Here is a 22,290-nt window from a genome sequence, read left to right on the forward strand (position 1 = left end):
TGTGAGGAGCTGCCTGGGTTCACATGCAACAGAAGACAGTTGGAATACCTTGCACTGGAAGTCTGAGCCTTCATACTTCATGCAGCCTGAAGCAAGTGTAATTTCGCCATTTTCTTCTTCTTCGATTATGGCAAAGCAATGTCCATTAGTTCTGGAACAGATGAATTGACTTCAATTCTCCGTGTACTGTTCTGCATTCAACCAACCTATTTATATCTATTAGATTATTGTCTTGTATTCTTCCTTCCAGTATAATGGACACATGGCACTCATGATACTGCACTCAAAGGAAACAAGGGACTTCAGAACAGATAAAACAGGGTTGGATTTACTTAATGGTGTGGCAAAGTCATGGTAGGTACTCCAGGGAGGTACTCCAGGGAGATGAACTATTCCTGAAGACTACATTCCAAGATTAATGCTAATTATGAAAAAACCTTTAAGACTCCTCCTATACGTTAGTCATGCCTATCATGTGACACTGAAAATATTGTACATACCCATGGAAAATCAATCCTCTATTGCCTGCAAAAATCAGCACTTAAACCAATTCTTATTCAAGGCCTAGTAATTAAGCAAACAACAATTCAATGTTTTCAAAATCTGGAAGCTTCTCTGACTGCATCTCATAATTTGAACTGTTTTTAAGAGAAGCCAACTGAAATACGGCTCTTCAATTACTCTCAAGCACAAAATTAAGTAATGAAGTCTAGATTAATCTCCCTCAACATATGTGCCAAGATCCAAGTCTGTTCCACCAAATAGATATCATTAAAATTTGGTGCTACAGAACTTTTCCCACTTTTTTTCTTTCTTTTTCTTTTTTCATTCTCATCCTATCCACACATAAACAGGTATCACTGATTTCAATAGACTTTGTTTCCCATTAGCTGTACTTGAGATTTCAGCCTTTGAATGCCTGGAGATTCAAGGCAGCTAAAGGTAAAACGGCCCCGTCGGGTCAGTAATAAAAAAGTAAGAAATCTTTCAATTCAGTATTAATAACATTTAATAGGACATTTATGACCAATCAAAACATATGCCTTCAAAATTATTTGATGGGTTTTCCATCTTAAAAATTATATCTACTAGATTTATCAACTACATGAACGTAATACTTGGATATAGAAACTATATAAAAAACAAACACTAGAGGGCAATAAAAAGCAACAATTCTATTGTGACCAACGATTTGACCAAATCAGATCCCCTTATGCTATGCAAGAAGAACAGGTTGTTTAGCTGTACCTGTAGTTCTCTGAGTTGTTATTTGTGCAGACACACATGTGCAGACATGTAAGCTAGTCTAGAGATTTGGCAAGTGCCCTGCCCCCACCTTCCACGCTCACGCATTCAGGGACAGAGCTCCTGCATTCTTGCTCAGTTCAAAAACCACAGCCCTATGCAGGAGATAACAACCATACTTACATCTACCGTGGCAAAAGAGAGTGGGTTGTGTGTCTGCACAGATGACTATTGGAAAGTCTCAGGTTAAAAGCAAGCAACCCGTTCTTTGTGGTCTCTGTGCTATTGCACACATACAGGTAGTAAAGCAAGCTAGCTTACTAGAGGCAGAAAAGATACGATGAGGTCAAGGACGCAAGTGCAGCCCTTCCAAGACATTGCTCAGTTCCATTTGCCTTGTAATCAAGCAGATTACAGATGAAAACCAAAGGTTGTAGCCAAGTAGCAGCATGGTGGAGGTCCAGCAGTGGACCTTGGAGGAATACCATGGGAGTCACTACAGCTCTGGCTTCACTTTGGAGTAGGGAACTTTGGAGGTCTGTAGGCATAGGCACGGGTGAACCATTGAAGATACTAGTGGGTGAAATGTTGGGCCTGGCACCCTCATAACAAATAAACAGATCCAGACTACTCAAGAAGATTTTGGTTCTGGAAAAATAAACATTCAAAACTCTGAAGCTAGGTTACGGAAGACAATGGCCTCATTGTGGTGGAACGAAGAGGCAACCTTGGGAAAGAACAAATATCTGGTTTCAGTACAACTCTGATCTGGTGTATGGGAGTCAAATATGGGAGCTCAACACTTGGAGCACACTTATAACTCACACTCATCATCACACTCCTCACCAATGTAATTGCCACTAAAAAGGTACCTTGGAAGACAGTGGGTTTCCTGAATGAAATTTTCTGCAGGTACAGAAACCATGTTTGTGTCTCCTCAGAGGCCACAGACAAGGTATAGCCAAATTCTAAGAAATATATTAAAAGCTTTTAACCAATCCTCAATTCAGAAAGTCATTTCACCTGACCATAATAGTATATGAACTGAAAAAGGGTGGAACAAGGGAACTGAGAAACAAGAACGGACAGTGAAAATATTTGAAACCTCTAACCTTACTATAACTTGTACATATGAGGAAACAGTCTTGATTCTGCCCACAACACTTACTTGCATGTATTGTTAATGGCATTTTCTGGACAGTGCCCTGAGCAGTAGCACTGCAAAAAGGGCAACGTGTCCTCTGGAGCTAGGGTGACTCCATCTTCCTGCTTTTTCTGATCAGGATCAGTCTTCATCCCTGTCCCATGGAGCATGCTGTCTAGATTCTGCCCTGTATAATGTAGATACAAACATAATGGTTTGTTTCGGAAGGCAGGGTTACACTGAAGGTTTAGAACTCTCGGCTGCAGTAGCCTCTGTATAGTCCTTCTGTTTTGGTCCCAAAGCAAACCTGGAATGCTCATTTGCATACTTAAAACCTAACTTGAAAACTTATTTACCTGTAAGTGAACCACCACAGATTTCTTTTTAATTTTTTTAAAATCTGACTTTCAAATTAACAAGCATAAACATAAATTAGCGTAGGTAATTGAAATATCAATGTTAACATTCTGATATTGCAGGCAGCTGAGCATAATACAATAATTATGTTTTAATAACATAAATGTTAGTTCTGTCCTGATAATTATATGAAATTTTATGGAAATGAATTCCAAATGCATTTCTCTTTTTTTGACATTATCTCAAAAAGTAAAATTTTCATTTGGTTGTTGAGTTTTTATTCCTACTAAATTTGTACAAACTTCTACTTTGCTTAGGATCATGCGTAGGAATGCTTCTATAGCAGGGGTGAGGAACCTGTGGCATTCCAGATGTTATTGGACTACAATTCCCATCATCCCTGAATATTGGCTGCACCGGCTGAGGCTGATGAGAGTTGTAGTCCAAACATCTGGAGGGCACCAGGTTGGGAAGGCCACATCTCTCAGATTAAACTGAGTTTCCTCTAACACTTAAATATTCATAAAATCAGAATATTATTTCAATTACTATTACCATAATGGGCACAGAATCTAAGTTAGCCTTCACCAACATGGTGCCCTCCAAGGACTGAGCATGCTCAACGAAGTCCAGGAGCCAAATAACGTTGTTACTGCTTCTTCTAAACAGCCAGTTGCATTTCCATTTTATTGTAACTTTTTAAAATGATGCCTGTTGTGATATTCTTTTGTGAACCACTTAATGAGGTTGAACTGAGCAGCAGTATTTAAATACTTTAAATAAATAAAACAGGCAGGTATCTTTGGATATCTCTAACATCTTTGCTTTCTCGCTTAAATGAAGCTTCGTCTATGCCTATAAATTTCAGTTGATTGACTTTTTCCATGACTCAGCTCACGGTTTACATAGTCTTCTGGGTGATTCAGAGAGGCCTATACCTGAATAATGACTTTGCAATTAGTCTCAAGTAATTAGTCTCATAAAAACAACCATATCTACCCTGATTCCCTCCTTGTCAAAAGGAGGCTAGCAGACTCTTCTGACTAGCAGCGTGTGCATTCACTAGGTAATCTTCCCTGTGTGAGGAAAGAACTTGATAGCTTAGATTCCTTAAGTGCACTATGCCCTTTTTCTTTTAGGGTCTTTCGTCTAAAAATATTATAGCCGCCACATTAACTCAGAAATATCTGAAGCTTTCACTGAATAACACTGTCCATAGAGATGGAAATTAGTCAACAGATGCAAATGCTGCACCATTTAAAATACAAAGGAATTTTATCATTGAGTGTAGTATGAACTGCATAAATAATAACAAATTATTATTATTATTTATTATTGTTATTATTATTATTATTATTATTATTATTATTATTATTATTATTAATATGCCACCCATCTAACTGGGTTGCTCCAGCCTGGGAGGCTTCCAACAAATTAAAACATCCAACAGAACCTGGAATATTTTTTTTATAGCAAAATCTTAACATGTCAATGAAAGTCAATTAAGAAGCATGTACCAAATCAAAACATTTTCCAGCTTTCAGTACTAAGGTCTATTATACTTAACCAGCCCCCCCCCCCCAAGTACTGGTTTTGAAATAGAAGACTAACCAAGAAAACCGGCTTCTTGGTAACCAGCTCTTATATATTACCAATAAAGTGGGCTCATAGTACTAAAAGGCAGGCAGCATGTCCTGTTAACAACAGTCAGTTTCATAGACTCTGTATGAAAGTTATGTTAGAAATCTCCCTTTCTGTAAAAATGTAACTGATGTTTTTTGTTTCAAAGCAGAGGGTTTGAGAGTTGCTGAAAAAGATGGAAACCATTTTCAGGTGTGCACAAAAAGTCTTCCATTTCAGCAGCTTTCATGTTGTTTCTACGTTTCAAAAACTACAGCAGCTTATCTGCATTTATTTCTGACTGCAGTTAAAACATAAAATGTTGGCTATGCACATGAACATTCTATACATCAAAAAACTTTCTTTTTCAAACGTTTTACAAGTATGACTTTACCTTGAACTTGAGAAATGATGACTGCATAGAACCCCAGCAATCTGATGTAAACTTTCAGACAAATCATTGTTCGAATATAAATCCTTCCTGTGCACTGTCAACTTTGGCAAACTGCCCTGCTGCTTGACAAGTTCTAAGCTGGACTGTTTAGCAAAATCTGCTACAAGACTTGGTGGCCAGTTGAAGCAATGGTTTAATTATTCCAATTTGTTTTCTGGAAAAAAGAAACGAAACAAAATTGCATTTTTGAACAGATGAATAAAATTATGCAAATTCCCCAAACCCTGAAAACGGTAGGAGGGTGTCAAATGGACAAGATACAGTAAAAGCTTGAAGTGATAAAACATGTACAAGTATATTTAAAAGACTAAAATATGACCCATTTGTATTTTAATCCATTGGATAACTATACAACATTTTAAAATTAATAGTTGACAACTAGCTGATTGATAACATCTATGTAGCTAAAAATGTGAAATTGCTGTAGAACTTAGAATTTTAAAAGAATGATAATAATTCCATTCTAACACACCAGTGCACAAACATCTACTAGAAAAAAAGATTTTTCTTTAAATACAAAGCTGTCTAGAAAACACTTTTCCAATGTTTGCTCAACTGCATAAAAAGGAAGGCAGTAAAATTTGCTCTACCATTTTGAAGTACACTTCAGAAACAAAGTGGGCAAACATGGTTATATTAAAATGTAGCAGCTTTTAGTAATCTCACAGTGATGTTTTCGAAATGATTAATAGGGCCTAACTAGGTCTCAGAGGAATAAACAGCAATTTGGACACCTAGGTAGTTAATATAGACAATACAGATTCTGTGTTAAGATGAACAGAACACTGATTTTGCCTTTCTTTGGCCTCTTGTTTGAGTGGGCTTGACCTCCTGACCCCTGTCAGCCTGGCGCTATTCTTGAATGAAAAAACTTGTATTTGTTCAAGGATGTGCTGCAATTACTGTTAGTGGCTGCTTCTACCATAAATAACTCAATCTGTCTGTTGGCAGGACCCAAGAACTTTTCATTTTAATTACTGCTTCATAGGCATTTAACATGGAGGCAAATTACTGGCAGAGCATAGAGGTGTCTGTCACTTTCAATTTGCGCATGCAGGGGGCATGCAGCCTTCGACCTGTGGCCTACTTTTCACACATCTGTGACTTCTTAGTAATGAAGAAACAAAGCAGCTTCCTCACTACAAGAAATAGAACCACTGCAATGGAATAGCCTATCTGTGGATACAGCAATTGATGCATATTCAACGTTGGGCTAGTTATCCAGAATATCTCCACCTAAAGCTTCTTTAAAAAGTCTCAATGAGTATTTTAGCCTTTAGGTCTCGGATAGTGTTGCTGTTTCAAAAAGTCTTCAGCTTTTATTGTATTGATTTTACATTTGCTTTATTGTGCCATTTCAGACTGTACACAGCCCTGGATATTGTCACAGAATCGATTCTTATTTAGAAAACCTTTTTAAAAAGTGACCTAAAGTTTTTATATCCCTGAATCACGTTTCCATGACTGGCAGATTGTCTCCTTTCAGTTCCAGAATAATTTTCCCCAGTCAAAATTGTTGTGCATGTGTAATGGTCATGAATGCACAATGACCTAAGATAACAATTTAAAAATTAATAAGTTGGGCTGTACGCCCCGTCGTAAGTTTTGAATCATCCCAAAAGAAGCATTCAAATTTCTTTTATAAGATGGTATTTGAATCCAGCCCAACACTTTCCTTCAGTGCAAGTCAGTGTCAAAATATAGCATCCACATGCCAATATAGTCCAAGAACGTAGGAATGACTAAGAAACTGTGTGTGTGACCCCAAAATATTTTTGGGCACCATAAATCATATACCCACAGATCCAGGACAGTGTCCTCAATAAGGTGGCATTGAATCACATCCAGCCCAAAGCTTTCCTTGGGTGCAAGACACTGTAAAATGTGTGAACTCACACAAATCAGCACAAAAGACTGTCAAATATGGGGTCCCCACACCAGTAATAGTCAACATTACTGGACTTTCTCCTGGATGTGTGAACATTTGACTTCTGATGGCCCAAAAGCAATAGGGCTAAAAGGACCCAAGCATCCAAAATTAAGCTGATTATATATAAAGGATGAGGAGTTTATCTAGAACCAAATGTAAGAACCTAAGACAATGACCATGCCTTTAAGATTATTTTATTTTATTTTTTTACTTTCTTTTCCCCCTTGAAGAATCAGAGATTGCAGGCAGGCAGGCAGAGCTGCAAATCCTGCTTTCATGACCCATATCCGGAGCCAGGTTGCAATTTTCCCTGGGGATCAACTGGCTGATGATCTGGTGTTTTTTCACCTTACCACATAACTTGTGGCACAGCTAACTTGCATAAACCACTAGGATTTAGTTACACTAAGCTTATGCTTCTAGAGTGGCAGACCTTGGTCGTTTGCGTTTCCTGTATGTAGCATACTAACTTACTTGATTTTTACCTCACCCTATCAACAAGGGCTAACACATACTCCTAAAATAAACCCTTGCTTATCCTGGCCATTTAAAGCTTTTCTCTAATACATTCTGAAAGATGCTCAGACATTTGAGTTCTCTGAGAGCCAGAGGAAAAAGCGTTTCAGAGTTGTTTCAATGCCATGTAATCATTGTAATAAAAATGAAAATGAAGTAATTAAAGTGCAAAAAATGAGGCTATGTTCAACAAAGAAATGCTTTGATTAGGAGGGTTTCTGGGTGCAATTTAAAGAACAAAATGAACTGGCTTAATGTTTTAGGATCAGCTATGTAAGATTTACATGCACTTGTTTGATATTAATAAAATGCATTACAAACAATTTGCCTATAACAGAGGACTGTGTATTTCAGAATATTTTAAAAGATTTTAAATTGCCATGTTTGTTCACAACTGGAGTGGCCAATGTGATACTCCATGTGACACGCAATAGTGTCCTATCCCTGGCTCACTACCCACTTTGTGATGAGGGTGGTTACCACACCACCACCCCTCCGAAAGTACTAGAACTTAAGAACAAAATTAGAAGAGTAATGCTCTTTTTCACTTCCTCTTTCAGCTCTATATGATTTTCAATTATCAAATCAGAATTTGCGTAACTGGAAAGTGGAGTAACTGAATGAGGAGGGAAAGGGGAGGGAAAAATGAAGTAAAAATGAGTAGTAGTAGTAGTAGTAGTAGTAATAATAATAATAATTTATTTATTCCCCAGCCACTCTGGGCACCTTCCAACCGCATATTAAAAAAAATACAGCATCAAACATTAAAAACTTCCCTAAACAGGGCCGCTTTCAGTTGTCTTTTAAAAGTAAAATGGTTGCTTATTGCCTTGACATCTGCTGGGAGGGCGTTCCACAGGGCAGGTGCCACTGTGGGGAATGTACGGTGCTACAAGCGTCAGGAGAGAGGGAAAAGGAAGAAAATCAAGAAAGAGAAAAAGAATGTGAGTGTAAGTGCGCATGCCAGATTCATTAGAATAGTCTGAATGCTATATACTTTTTTTCATGGTTTCTTTCCCCACTCATCAAATCACAGATCCTTACAGGTGCTCCTAATTTTGACAAAGGATCCACTGAAAACCATCATCAATTTGTGACAGCTGCATATTCCTGCACTGCAGGGGGGTTAGACTAGATGATCCTAAGGGTACCTTTCCAACTCTAAAATTCTGTGATCTATTCATATGTCACTTCTGTGCCTACAGACATGTTCTGTGATTTGTTGGTGGGTTTGCTGTCATCCAATGTATAAGTTGCTTAGATTGGGGGCTGCCATACCAGCACCGACAAAGGCGTTCCTTGGCATCCCCAAGGCAACCTGTCATCACTCAGCTGTTGTTGCCCACCAGCCACATGGAGCTAACACAGCTGGCACTCCCTTTGTCTCGCAGAGGATTTTTTCCCTTAGTGAGGAGGGTGGGTAGGAGGCAAGAACAAAGAAGATAGTGCTGTTCATTAAACATGGCTGCCTGGCAGCCATGCTGAGCTGGAGAGAGGCACTTCCTTTGCCCTGTGAAGGAGCTTTTCTCAGTGAAGTACAGTGGACGCTTGGGTTGCGAACGTGATCCGTGCGGGTCACAATCTAGCGCTTCTACGCAAAGCACGATTTTGTGCTTCTGCACATGCGCCGAAACCCGGAAGTAACCCGTTCCGGTACTTCCGGGTTTGGCACGGTGCGCAACCTGAAAATGCGCAACCAGATGCGTCTGTAACACAAGGTATGACTGTAGTCAGGGAAAAGGTGGCAGAGATAACTTCCATTCGCTCAGCGTTGTTGCCCACTGACAGATAACTTCTGAACTTGAAGCCCCTCACTTCATAAAATTCAATACAGTGGTACCTTGGGTTACAGACGCTTCAGGTTACAGACTCCACTAACCCAGAAATAGTACCTCGGGTTAAGAACTTTGCTTCAGGATGAGAACAGAAATCGCAGGGCGGTGGCGCGGCAGCAGTGAGAGGTCCCAATAGTTAAAATGGTACCTCATGTTAAGAACAGTTTCAGGTTAAGAACGGACCACCAGAAGTTCTTAACCCGAGGTGCCACTGTACATACTGAAAACTGAACACTTAAATAAAGCCACCAAAATAATCTGCTGCAGGTTCATATTTATTTATGATACTTATACCTTACCTATGGAATTTAAACAGCCCTCCCTTTAAAGTATGGTGAATTGCCAACTGCCATTAATAAATGTTAGTATTATGTTACAGAATGAGTTCTCCAGGTGCCCACTTTATTGCCCCTTGTGCAGAGAAATCATAGCGTTCAAAAAAGGATATTAATTTGCTATACAATTGGTATTTCTTTTAAGAATTCATCATCTCGCTTTTACTACCTAGTATTAGAATACTGAAAAGATAATAAGCCAAGAAGAAATGCTTGCTATCATTCTTTAGCAAGACATGCAAGCTGATAACTTTAGATTACAACATTCATTCCTTCAGGAATAGGTAAGCCACTTAAGTAGAACTCCAGCTGGATGGTATGCCTCATTTCTAACTGTATAGAGTGTGCAGATGAAGATTTTGAAAGGTTGAGTATGAATAAATTAAATAAAACACTGCCAGAAGTTAAATATAAAGGCAATTAACAGAATTGGGCATTTTGCTGGTCAGTGATTTGTGTGATCAGATATTTTAACCTTGTAAATCTAAGAAAACCCTGTTCAAAGTCAGCATCTTCTCTTAAAATAAGCTTTTTGTAATATTTATAGTTTTATGTCAAAATCTTTTCAAGCTGAATTTGAGGGTTCAATTGCAGCCATACATTAAATAAAGCCAAAGCTAGGGTTTTAGTCTATGAGAACTGAAAAGCAGATTTCAGAAACTCCTTTCTCTCATCCCCCTCATCTTAATTCTCTCTGTCTACATAGTAAGGTTCCTTTCTTTGGTCATCTGCCAGTTCCATAAAATAACTTGGAGTAAAGCGCTCCCCTTTTCTTGGGCCCCTCCCCTTAAGCAGCCCTAGGCGCCCTGTCTCATATGCTTTTCAAGGCGTGCTAGACTACACAGCAGACTTTCTGGCTCCACTTCCATTGTTTGCATGGCTGCATTGCTCCTTATCCACAGACTGGATTAGCATAAGAATACTGTCTTCTCCTTCAGTAAGCAATCTCCCCCTCCTGCCATCCCCTACAGACAAAACAGTGAAGGACTTTATTTAAGGATAAAATGTTAAAGGCCGTTGTTTTGCAGTTCAATGTCGCTATATAAAATATTAAGTAATTCAGAAGAATGAGGCACACAAATTCTTGCATACCCACAGTGCAAGAAAACTTGGTGTTACAACTTTCAGCCTTCTTTGTATGCCAGCGACATTCCAGACAATTAAACAAAGAACTATCAGAATATTTAAGGGAAACAAATATTTTGAATTAGATAGGGCTGGGTTTTGGAGGGGGTGTTTGGGATGAAGAGGAGAGAAATCAATGTCAACACATTTTTTAAGGGTGCAAGATATTAAAAACATAGGGCATGACCCCATGTGCTCTGCGGATTTTAATCTGTGGAACTGGCTTCTAAGATTTTGAATGGGGTAGACGTGACATATCTGCTGGGGGGGACGGACCCCAGCTATAGTTATGGGAAACTGTTTGAAGAGTGAAAGTGTAGAATGATAAGTTAGACCATACAATTTGTTAAATCATGTCATCTCAGGACTTACGCGGATGAACTTTGGGTCAGAAGATTTGCCCAACTTGTTAGTATTTCATTAACATTTGTGAATCTAACTCGAAGAATGTAGAGGGGCAACACCAACATTTCAGATTCAATGCTCCTGGTTGCTTTACAATAGTTAAGTAATCAGAATCAGACTGTGGAACTTCCTCCCTTCCTCTCTACCATTAGAGGGGGGGTGGGGGAGTCCAAGGAAGTGGGAGAAGCAATACACGCAGCTCACTCTATTATTCTTGCATTACCAACTGCTAAGCTAAGAGTAGTATTACACAGAGCCCTAGCATTTATCAACACCAGGCTGTAACACACTTTTGTTTATAATTATGATCTATTTCACAGCAACTCTTCCTCATTTATGCACAAGGTAATTAATGCACTCTTTTTATAGAGTGAGAACTGAGCAACTGATGATTCTAAATTGTACAGGATGGTCAAAACACATCACAACTGAGAAGAGCTCCAAAATGATTTCTAAAAGTTGTGTGAATGGGTTGTAAAATGTCAAAATGCAATTCAATGTAAACAAGTATAAAAATGATGCAGGGGGAGACGACTTAATTTCGCATAGGATACATGGTCTTGATGTCTGAACCGGTGGTAACTGACAAGAGCAAAACCTTGGAGTTGGGAGAGAATAGTTTGATGAAGATGCCGACCCAGTGTGTGTGGTAGCTGCAGAAAAGGCAGATTTCATGCTAGGGAACTTTCAGAAAGGAATTTATAATGAAACTGCTGATATAATTCAATTATACAAATCTATGATGCAACTACACTTTGAATACTAAGTACTGTTCCGGTCATCTCACTTCAAAAAGGACAGTGTAGAGCTGGAAAAGGCTCCAAAAAGAACAACAAAAATGATTGATTGATGGGATAGAATAGCTCCCCATGAGGAAAAGTTTTAACATTTTGGGATTTTCATAAAAGATCAATAAGAGGAGACATGATAGAGTTGTACAAAATTATGCATTGTGTAGAGAATGTGGATAGAGACAGGTTTGTCTCTGTCTTTCAACTAGGGGACATTCAATGAAGCTGAATGTTGGAAGATTCAGGACAGGCAAAAAATATATATACTTCTGCACACAGTGCACAGTTAAACTATGAAATCTGCTCCCATAGGATGGCCACCAACTTCAATGGCTTTAAAATAGGATTAGACAAATTCATGAAGATATGGCTATCAATGGCTACTAACCATGGTAGCTATGTTCTACCTCCACTTTGGGGTTTCTCAATATCAGTTGCTGGAAACCACAGGAGAGAGGAGGCTTCCCACAGGCAACTGTTTGGCCACCGTGAGAAGAGGATGCTGGACCAGATGAGCTACTGGCTTGATGCAACAGGCGCTTCTTGTATTTTCATGCTGCACATTTATTAAATGTCCTTATGTTTTGAGGTGCTATTTGCATGGCATATTCTGTTTCCAAAGGAGCAGATTTCCCCCCCCCAATTGGTGAAAAGAGGGTAGTATCTCCATTTGTCTGGACAGGAAAGAGTACCCACAGCCAGAGTGAGCAAACTACAGTGGTACCTCCGGTTAGAAACTTAATCTGTTCCAGAGATCCGTTCGTAACCGGAAACCATTCATAACATGAGGTGCGCTTTTGCTAATGGCGCCTCCCGCTGCCGCCGCGCCGCTGAAGCACAACTTCCACTCGCATCCCAGGGCAAAGTTTGCAACAAGGGGCACCTACTTCCGAGTGTGAGTTAGCAACAGTGGCATTTATGGATCTTTCCCTGCTGAAGAATGGAGTATAGTGAAGCATGGGCATAGCCGGGGGGGGGCAGCAGATGCCTTTTGGGCAATATTTCTACCAGTGCTTTCCTCTCAAAAAGCTCAACAACTTTGGCTGATCCCCTAAAAAAATGCTCTGCCTGCCCCCCTAACGAAAAACCTAGCTACACCCATGCAATGAGGGCAAAAGGATTGACAGAAACTACTTATTCAGTGAGTTAAGGACTACTGGAATGAAACTAATGTTCAAAGCAGATGCAACCTTTTAATGTGAGGTGAAAAATACTTTAACACACATTCCAGAATTTGTGTTCAAACCATTCCCACTAAACGCAAATTGCTCTCTCTCTCTCACACACACACACTCTCTCTCCACTCTAATAGAAGTAGATGGAGGAGAACTCTGAACTGGCCCTTTCAGATGCACAGTTATCTTAGGATCACCATTTAAACTGAAAAGATCTAAAGTCTAAATCCAACAATTCCCAACATCAGGTTTGTGTGCTGTTATACTGCTGGAGTGTTTCATTATGAGAAGTCTGAAGGAAACAACAGACAGGAAAAGCCAGGATCAGAAACCATGGATTGATTCTAACTAGTTCCAATAAACCAAACTCTAGAGTAACTGTAGTGACAACCATGGTTATTTTAACCTGAAAGCAGATTCTTCCAATCTCATTTTCATGCCTGAACTAGAAAAGAGAGGGCAAACCCAAGGTTCATGCCCAGATTCATTTATATAATACTGAAACTATGGTTTAAGCATGATGTTCAAACTCGGCCAACAAAACCCACAGTGGTACCTCTAGTTGCGGACTTAATCCGTTTCAGGATGCCGTTCACACCCCGAAAAGTCCACAACTAGAGCGCCTCTTCCGCGCATGTGCGAGGTGCAATCGCTTCTGCGTGTGCGCGAAGATCGCTTCTGCACATAGCCCGCAGATTGCTTCTGTGCATGCGCGGGAGGCGAACCCAGAAGTAAATACTTCTGGGTTTGCCACATTCGTAAGCTGAAAGTCCGTAAGAAGAGTGGAACGCAGCACGAGGTATGACTGTATTTTGCACTGATTGGAATGAAATGAGTGCATTGTGAGCAACTGTCCTTAGGAACTATGGCCAAAGGAGTTTCAATAACAGAAATACCAGAGTTTTCAGTGTTGCCCACAAAGGGTATCAGAAAACTATTAAGTTGAGCAGAACAGTTGGCTGATAGTAGAGGAAGTTGTGGAGCAACATTTAATTCAAGTTTGTAAGGACTCCTGTTTTGTCTCTCTTAACAAGTAAGTGGTTGATTTCAAGTTAGAGCAAGATAAACAGGCAACTATGTATTTTTAGGTATCATAAATGTGTTATGACTAAACAACTATGGACACATTCTTTCACAAAAATGTATTCCCTGAAGCTCAAAACAAGGTAGTTCTAAAAACAGTTTCAAAACAGACTCTAAAACCAATCTTAAAATTTCAGTAGATGAACAAAACAGAGTACAAAGATAACGTTCACACTTCTATAGCAACAGACTTGTATTTTCCCTTAGTTTTTTAAAGTGTTAAAATAAAATTGTTTCATGGTACCCCCCAATTAATGAAAATCAATGCTAAGCAGTGTTGATATCGGGGCGGGCGGGGGCTTTTTATGAGGAATCCCAAAGTTCCTTAGCGTAAAATTATAATGTGCTTGAAAAGGAAAGCAAGTGCTTCATTTCTGTGGAACATGAGTGTGAATTTTAAAGGGACACATATTTTAAGGAAATGTTGCTTGGGATCATTATATATTTTGCCATGTACACAATATTTACCTAAATTCCCCTATGATGCATTTTTATGAATCTTTTGTTATGTTTCTCCACAATTTCAGTATTCGCAACATAAATACACACAATTTAAAACTGAATGTGAAATAAAACTAGATACTGGATCCAGAACTTCTCACAAAAGTAAGTACAATGAAAGCTATCTGAACAGAAACAGAATCATAATTTTAATTATTGAATTATCTCATTTTAATAGCAAGTGAAAATTACAGTAATACCAAGCTAAGTGTTTTACTAGAATGGGTTTATTCTACTTGACACTCACCATTATGTCCCAAATTTCAATATCATAGATGATTTTTTTCATATCTTTCCTTTAAGTTGCCCTGAATTTTTCCTGCTATTTATTCCCTTGGACTTTGTTTACTATTACTTCATCAGTATCTTCTGCAAACTCCCTCTTGTGCCTTATCCAATGAGAGCATTCTGAAGGGGATAAATGTATCCAAGCCTATCTTTCAAACTAGAGTGTGAACAGGACCTTTCTCTTTAAAAATACTCAGAAGTATAACTTTGCCAGTAAGATTTCATCACCATTCATTTAAAACACTGGTTCTCAGAGGGTGTGGTGCACCACACAAGTGTGGCGGGAGAGGCTGGAAAGTGTGCTGCAAAGATTCAAGGACAATCAAAGAAACCTTTTAGTGTAGTATAATGTCAAAATATTTTTCTATTTTCAAAATATGAATAACTAGCTTTTCAAAATGAGACTAGGAGCATCAAGTGATACTGCAAGCTCACACCTCTTATTGAGTTTGTATACATACTTAACATACATGTGTAAGAGGCTCATTTAGAATTATATTTTGGAAATGAGTCATGTTCTTATGTAGCTGCATTGTTTCACACTTTCTGGATGTCCCATGATCATGTTATGAAGTAGTTGTTTTCTATATGATAAATCAAGCACTGCTAAGTAGTTGTTTCTTCTTGTTTTGCAATGTACTTCTTATCAATAAAATAATGTGATGTGGTGTGGCCCAGAGAAAAAAGCTTGAGAACCACTGATTTAAACAATGACATACTAATGTCCATCTATCTGGGCCAGTTTCTGCTGAGACTCATTATTATGTGTCCAACCATGAACAAACTTCTGCATGTAATGATAGATCAGATATTGGACCAATTTTACCCCATAAACGGAACAGCAATAAAAAACATCTGAACTGAGGTAGACTATTTTTAAATATCATATGCTAAACCAGGCTTCCTTCACCTCGGCCCTCCAGATGTTTTGAGACTATAATTCCCATCATCCCTGACCACTGGTCCTGCTAGCTAGGGATTATGGGAGTTGTAGGCCAGAAACATCTGGAGGGCCAAGGCTGAGGAAGCCTGTGCTAAACTATTATTATTTTTCTGCCAAGGGTTAAGGCACCATCCCTTTTGATCTTCTCAGCCACTCTGACCAGTAGGATTGGTTGATAGTTTGCCTAGAAGTTTACAAAGTGCCTGAAAAGGGATTTAATCAGCCTCTCCAACAAGGAGAGCCAACAGGCATTTTATATGATATTTTCAAATATGAAATACAATGGACGCTGATTGTCAATTATGTTTCAAGTGCCTGTAATGAAACTCATGCCCTCCTGCTACAGTGAGGACTAAAAAACCAGCACAGCAAGGAAGGCTGGTTCTTGTTTTTTGTTTTGTTTTGTTTATTTGCAGCTTTGAATCTGACCCAGATTCAGATTCAGATATTATAGGCCCCCCTCCCCCAGAATTTTGCTAGCCACCTTGAACTTTTAAGATAGGCAGGATATTGGTGCTTTAAATAAAAGTTAACATTTCTAATCCAACAGCCCATAAGAATGTTATATTTGAATTGAGCCCATTTTTGAATGGATGTTTGTTACCTTTTGCTGATGAGTGGGATGAAATGGTGCTGTAGAGTTGATATCCTGCAAACTTGTTTCATCTGTATTTCCACTTCATCAATTCCAAAATAAAATTGTAACAATGCATATTTCTTTAAAGCTGTAAGACAGGAAAAGAGTTGGAATTTAATTTCAAGCAGGCTTTTTAAGAGCTAAAAAGATGTGTATGTGTTTCATCCTACCAGCTATAGAGTATTTGTGCGCATAAATGTTAGTCTGCAAATAACACAAACTAACACTACACAGCCTCTCTGTACTGTGTAGCAAAGTACTTTGAAGGGGCTTTCAAAAGCAGTCTGTGATAGCATCATGAAGGGATCAAAAACCCCACTAGGCATGCCGGAGATGTTGGATATGCCTAAAGTCGTTATTTGGATGCTCGCCATCATCTGTAATGATGCACAACAACACAATTCTTCAAAGTGTTACATACATACAGGCTCAATTTTCATATTCAATTAACTGTATATAATTCAGGATGACAACCAACAGACATCTATAGTCTTGGCATAGTCAAAAACAAAAACAATTGAAGTGGGGATATAAAACTTGGTGTAGTAACTATGTTAACTTAGGGAAGGACTGGAAGAATCTTAGCCATCTGGTTGCTGAGGCTTCTAAAAACGCTATCACTCAGGAATTTAAATATTCTCTCAGTTTCCTATGTGATCTAGTGCCTTAAAGAACCTGTAATAGTTCCTAACTTGGCCCTCAGTTTTAAATAAATTGTTGCCATAAATAAGCTCTATTTTGACAATTCACTCCCCAAAATTGCATTCCCATCTCTTTTTTTAAAAAAATAAAAAAGCAGTTCTATGGGGAAAGGCAAGTGATTAAAACGGTCAAAGTTGGCTTTAAGTTAAGAGGAGATATCTTGCATTGTGAATACATATTTTGGAAGGCGGGGTAGTATGCTGGCTCCTGGACTCTGTATAGCAGCTATATGGCTGATAGGGTGGGGGAGAAGTGGAAGAGGTTGAGAAGTAGGTTTGTATAACTACAGCAAGCCACTCCTGAAAAGTAGGATAAATATGCTGGGCTGAATCTTTAGAGGAACACAATTCTCTGCACAGACTCTACCTACTGTAAACTTCCTCTCCACCCCAGCAAGATGGATAGGTTTGTCTGAAATACAGAAGGGTAAAATGGAAGGGCACTGCTCTGTTTTCTCAGCCCTTATTGTGGGTTCAGAACTCTTGTGTGGTTCAGATCTTTAAGAGTGTCCATGTACATGCTTCAATATTTTTGTGAAACAGTATGTAACTCTTATGACAGATTTCCATTTGGAATGGCTAGTATTCACAAGGTTGAGACCATGGCAAAATCATAAACATGTTCAGCACCAGGAATAAATTTGAGGACCAACCATTCATTAAGATCTACAGGTCAGTATAAAAACAGCTTCCTTGTGCCTCCTGCAGAAATATGTGTGTGTGTGTGTGTGTGTGTGTGTGCGCGCGCGCGCGCACACACACACACACACACACACAGGAACATAACACTGATGAAGGCAGAAGCAGCTGAAAAAAATGTCTACACAAAGGCTAACACACAATCTGGGAACCACAGACTCTGTAGCTTGTTATGTACCTACTTCAAAAACACTAAATATGCTCACCCCACCTTCTGTTATGCCATCAAGTGAAAGAGCTGAAAAGTTACGAGGGTATTTTGACACCAATTGATGGTTCCAGTGGGAATGCAACATGGCCTGCAGCATACTCCTACCAGCTGCCAGAAAGGCTGCATGACTATGCAATAAATTATGCTACTTCAATACTATTAAAAAACACTACAAACATAAAAATGATGCTGTTGCACATGCATACTGATATGCAGCTGGGCAAAAATAAGGGTTCTAAATCCTAAATCAGGAGTGGGACATATGGAGAACCACAGGTGCCCCATTAGTGCTTTAGGATTTTGAAGTCGATTTTTGTCCAACTACATTGTGTCAGCATGCAGAGTTCAAAATCTTGAAGGCCTGGGTACCTGTGGTCCTTCAGAGGCTGTTAGTCACCATCTCTTCTCAGCCCCTACTAATGTGGTCAATGGTCAGGTTGCTAGGATTCTATTACGAAAATTGTAGTCCAAAAGCAATTGATGGGTCACAGGTTCCCCAGTCCTGTGCTAAAGAAAGACTTCCACATTGTCCATAATGTTCTGGTTAAGCTGAACACAGCAAGCTAATGAGCCTGACTCAAGCTAATTCCAAAGGTTAACACGTGCAGTTCTGCCTTTGGCGTGAGCAGACAATCAAGCACTCAGCCCTCAAAAAATTAAGTTTCAGGATTGCTACCTCAAAGCTTCATAATAACCTTTGTCATTACAAGAAGGTCATAATGTTCTGCCTCCATGCACATTCGTAAGTGTTCCTATCATTGGTTTAACAGGCCTTGGGAATCAATAATAAATTTGTGTAAAATGGAGCAACCCGAAACTAACTCAAATATCAGATAACACCAGTTCTTAAAGACTGCAGTCTTTGCTGAATAGACAGGCTGACATTAAACCTCATTATCAAACACTCTTTTTATATTTGGAAAATTCTTGGTTTTTCCACACACTATAGAATATAATTATAAAGCCAAAACATAAAGTGTTTTTCCTACGCATTTGCTGAAATCTCATTAATCTTGTTAATGTCTGTTGGAACTCATATAAACCACTGAAAATAGGAGCATGGTTCTTGGTGTACTGACACCAACAGAATATCTGCTATATCATTTTTCTGACAAACCTACATGTCCTATTTGAGACCTTATTAAATTTCCCACAGCCACAATGTGTGCGAAAATAACATCCACAAACAAGCCCAGATGGAATCCTGAGACGTTTTGTGGAAAACTGTGGGGCCAGTTAAAGCCCCACCCCACCCCAATGCCATCAAGGAGACCAGAAGTGATTCAATCCTTGATAACTCCCTCTCCTATTGCCACACCTTATAGCTAAAATCACTGACTTGATCACCTTCTGCAAGAAGAAAATGCAGGCTTGTGGGAAGGGCTGCTTCAGAAATGCAGACCCATAGGCTTTCATGGTTTTGACCAAACTGCGGGAGGAAGTGGAAGACAGGAGTGCCTGGTGTGCTCTGGTTCATGGGGTCACGAAGAGTCAGACATGACTAAACAACAACAACAACAACAACAAGGCTTTCATGGAAGAGTGGCACAAACTTCAATGAGCTGTAAGGAAGTTCAATGAACTTCACAACAGAACTGATATAAAGCAGCCTGTGTTAGTTCAGAGGGCATATAACACACAGTAAAGTGAAGCTTCTTCCACTTGATAAGTAATAGCAATCAAGATGGAGGAGCGCTCCCACAGTATGCCGCTCAATTTGTTAATAAGCAAGTTCAGTTCATCTATTCTTTCCTCCAAAATACAAAAAAGATTACCAATCCAAAATATTAAGAATTCCTCCCCATGTTTTAAAAATCTGCTTAAGACCTATTTCCATGATTGCATGATTTAGGCATGCAAAAAGAATCAAACCTCAATTCTACCTCTCCTGTATTAAGGGTAAACAAGGGAGGAAAATGCTTGCCTAGGAATTTCAGTGCCTTAAGGCTGATCTTAGGAAGAGAAGCAACTACTTGTGTTGGCTTCATATAAGAAGCAGGTGCTATTGTAGTACTGCCAGGGGGGAAAATAGGGGAATAAAGTTTTTCAAATGTGAATCAGTTGTGGGATAAAAACTAGAGGCTAGATACTGCAACTGAACTGAACTGAACTGAACACAATTATTCTCTTTCCCCAAATTATGGCAAGACATCTTGATCCCCACCATTTTTCCTGTGGTTATGTCTATGGATTACATATTCTGAGGGATGTTTCAGAAGCTGTTTACTAACTATACATGCCAATTTCATTACTTCTGTAATTTTTGCAAACACAGAAACTAAATACTTTACAATAGTGTGTGTACATCCCATCATAGAGCTACAGTTGTACCTCAGGTTAAAGATGCTTCAGGTTACAGACGCTTCAGGTTACAGACTCCACTAACCCAGAAATAGTACCTCGGGTTAAGAACTTTGCTTCAGGTTGAGAACAGAAATCGCACAATGGCGGCGACGCGGCGGCAGCAGCAGCAGGAGGTCCCATTAGCTAAGTGGTGCTTCAGGTTAAGAACAGTTTCAGGTTAAGAATGGACCTCCAGAACGAATTAAGTTCTTAACCCGAGGTACCACTGTACTTCACAAAAATACTGTAGCCAACGACTTTAAAAGACTATAGAATTTTTGCAGGACCACAAGCAGTTACAGCAGTCTGTGACAATACTTTGCTAAAAACTGCGAGAGCCTTTTTTCCAACTCGCAACTTAAGAAAGAAATGGTCAGAGAAATCTCAGAAACACACATATTTCAATCTGGCTGAGACTTTTACACAGTGCTTCCTGTGTATATCCACACTTGGAGTATAATAAAAGCAGACTTTTCAGTCACTACATCTTTAACTAGCAATAAACTGATCAAAGGTATCATTCTTTTTTTCACAGTTCTGTTGCATGCATACAACTAACTGCACGAGTTAAAAATAGAAAGTCCATATTTTGCATATCTGCAAACTAACATCACATCTTTGTGGAACTCAATGTACTAAATAGCCATGCAAAACATTATTTATTTATTTTAAAGGCAGGTATTACTAGCTATAAGAATGATCGACCTAGTATAAACACAAAAAGTTGAGAGAATTTTTTTAGCAATGTTCCATTAAAGTTAGACATATTTCTTACAAATGTATTCATGTAAGGCAACCTTTGATTTTTAAGTAGCTAACTGCATGGATAAAATTGTGCATTTGCTTATGTAGTCCCAAGATTAAAGGCAAGTGGTGCCTCACACAAATAGTTTGAACTGGATTCCTCCTCCCCTCCCAACTAAACTGATTGAACCACCATCTGTGTGTTTCCAAATTCAAGGTGTATGGCAGACATCTTTCAATCACCAGCTTGTATAAACTTAGATTGATGTGCCTTCCCCACCCTTGCTTTCACAATCTGCCCCATATATATTAATCCTCATATGGTCTCATCAATTTCATAAATGTGTCTGAAAAGGGAGACGTCAAAGTTATTGGCATAATGGGAAACTTTAGCCTCTTGAGAAACAAAAATCATGATTCGTCATTGTTCTTATTTTGCTCTACATCATAAGCTGTGCTCAAGACCAACTCTTTTCCTACCAATGTCCCTGATCAGCTATGGGAAACCAGCAATATTGTAATAAACATAACCATCTGATCACCATGCCTGCCTCTCTGAATTGACCCCCCCCCTTGCTGATTAAGCTGTCCTCTCTCTCCTCCCACCCCACCCTCCTGCAACCTCCTCTCCACCATTAAGAGGTATGTTCTTTCAGGACGAGGCCAGGACAGGAGCATACTGTCCTGACTGGAATGAAAAATATTGAGAGAGAGAGAAGGAAGAGGTGCAAGCCTTTCCTGCTTCATTTGATTACAACTGAGCTGAAGAGCTTTTTGAGCATGAAGAGAAAATACACGTCAATGTGTAACTATTACTAATGGTTCATTTCTTTTACTATGTAAGAGTGCATGCAGCCTTGTGAGAGAGAAGTCAACAAGCAATTTCCTCTATTCCTTCTATAACGGATCATAGAAATAAGAATAAAGTGCCACCTCGTGCACACAGTTATCAACTAGATAGGTTAGTTTTTGTTCGCCCTGAACAAAAAGTAAAGGGACCAAACTTTCATACGCGTATAAAAGTAAAATTTGGCAAAGTAATAACTAAAAACATGACAACTGTGATTATATGATCAGCATAGTAGACGATATGGCAGCTGCACTTAAAAATTCCTGGAGAAAAGAAAAATTGTTTTCCCTTTCCAGGCCCCCTTTAAAGAAAATCTCTTTTGGTCTTTCCCCTGAGTGGGGGCAGGGCTAAAGACGAC

General features: G+C 39.1%; 1 protein-coding gene across 1 annotated transcript in view; it reads right to left on the minus strand.

Moving 5' to 3' along the window:
* Positions 1-22,290, minus strand: part of BMPR1A (bone morphogenetic protein receptor type 1A) — a 57,791-nt gene that overhangs the window by 15,331 nt on the left and 20,170 nt on the right. Inside the window, exons 2-5 of the mRNA XM_083502691.1 lie at positions 16,352-16,472; positions 4,761-4,974; positions 2,414-2,576; positions 49-151 (exon numbers count right to left, since the gene is read on the minus strand). Coding sequence (XP_083358817.1) covers positions 49-151; positions 2,414-2,576; positions 4,761-4,827 — 333 coding nt within the window. The 5' untranslated portion in view covers positions 4,828-4,974; positions 16,352-16,472. The remainder of the gene's footprint in view (positions 1-48; positions 152-2,413; positions 2,577-4,760; positions 4,975-16,351; positions 16,473-22,290) is intronic.

Source organism: Podarcis liolepis, assembly GCF_965112155.1.
Source record: "Podarcis liolepis genome assembly, chromosome: 5".
NCBI lineage: Eukaryota > Metazoa > Chordata > Lepidosauria > Squamata > Lacertidae > Podarcis > Podarcis liolepis.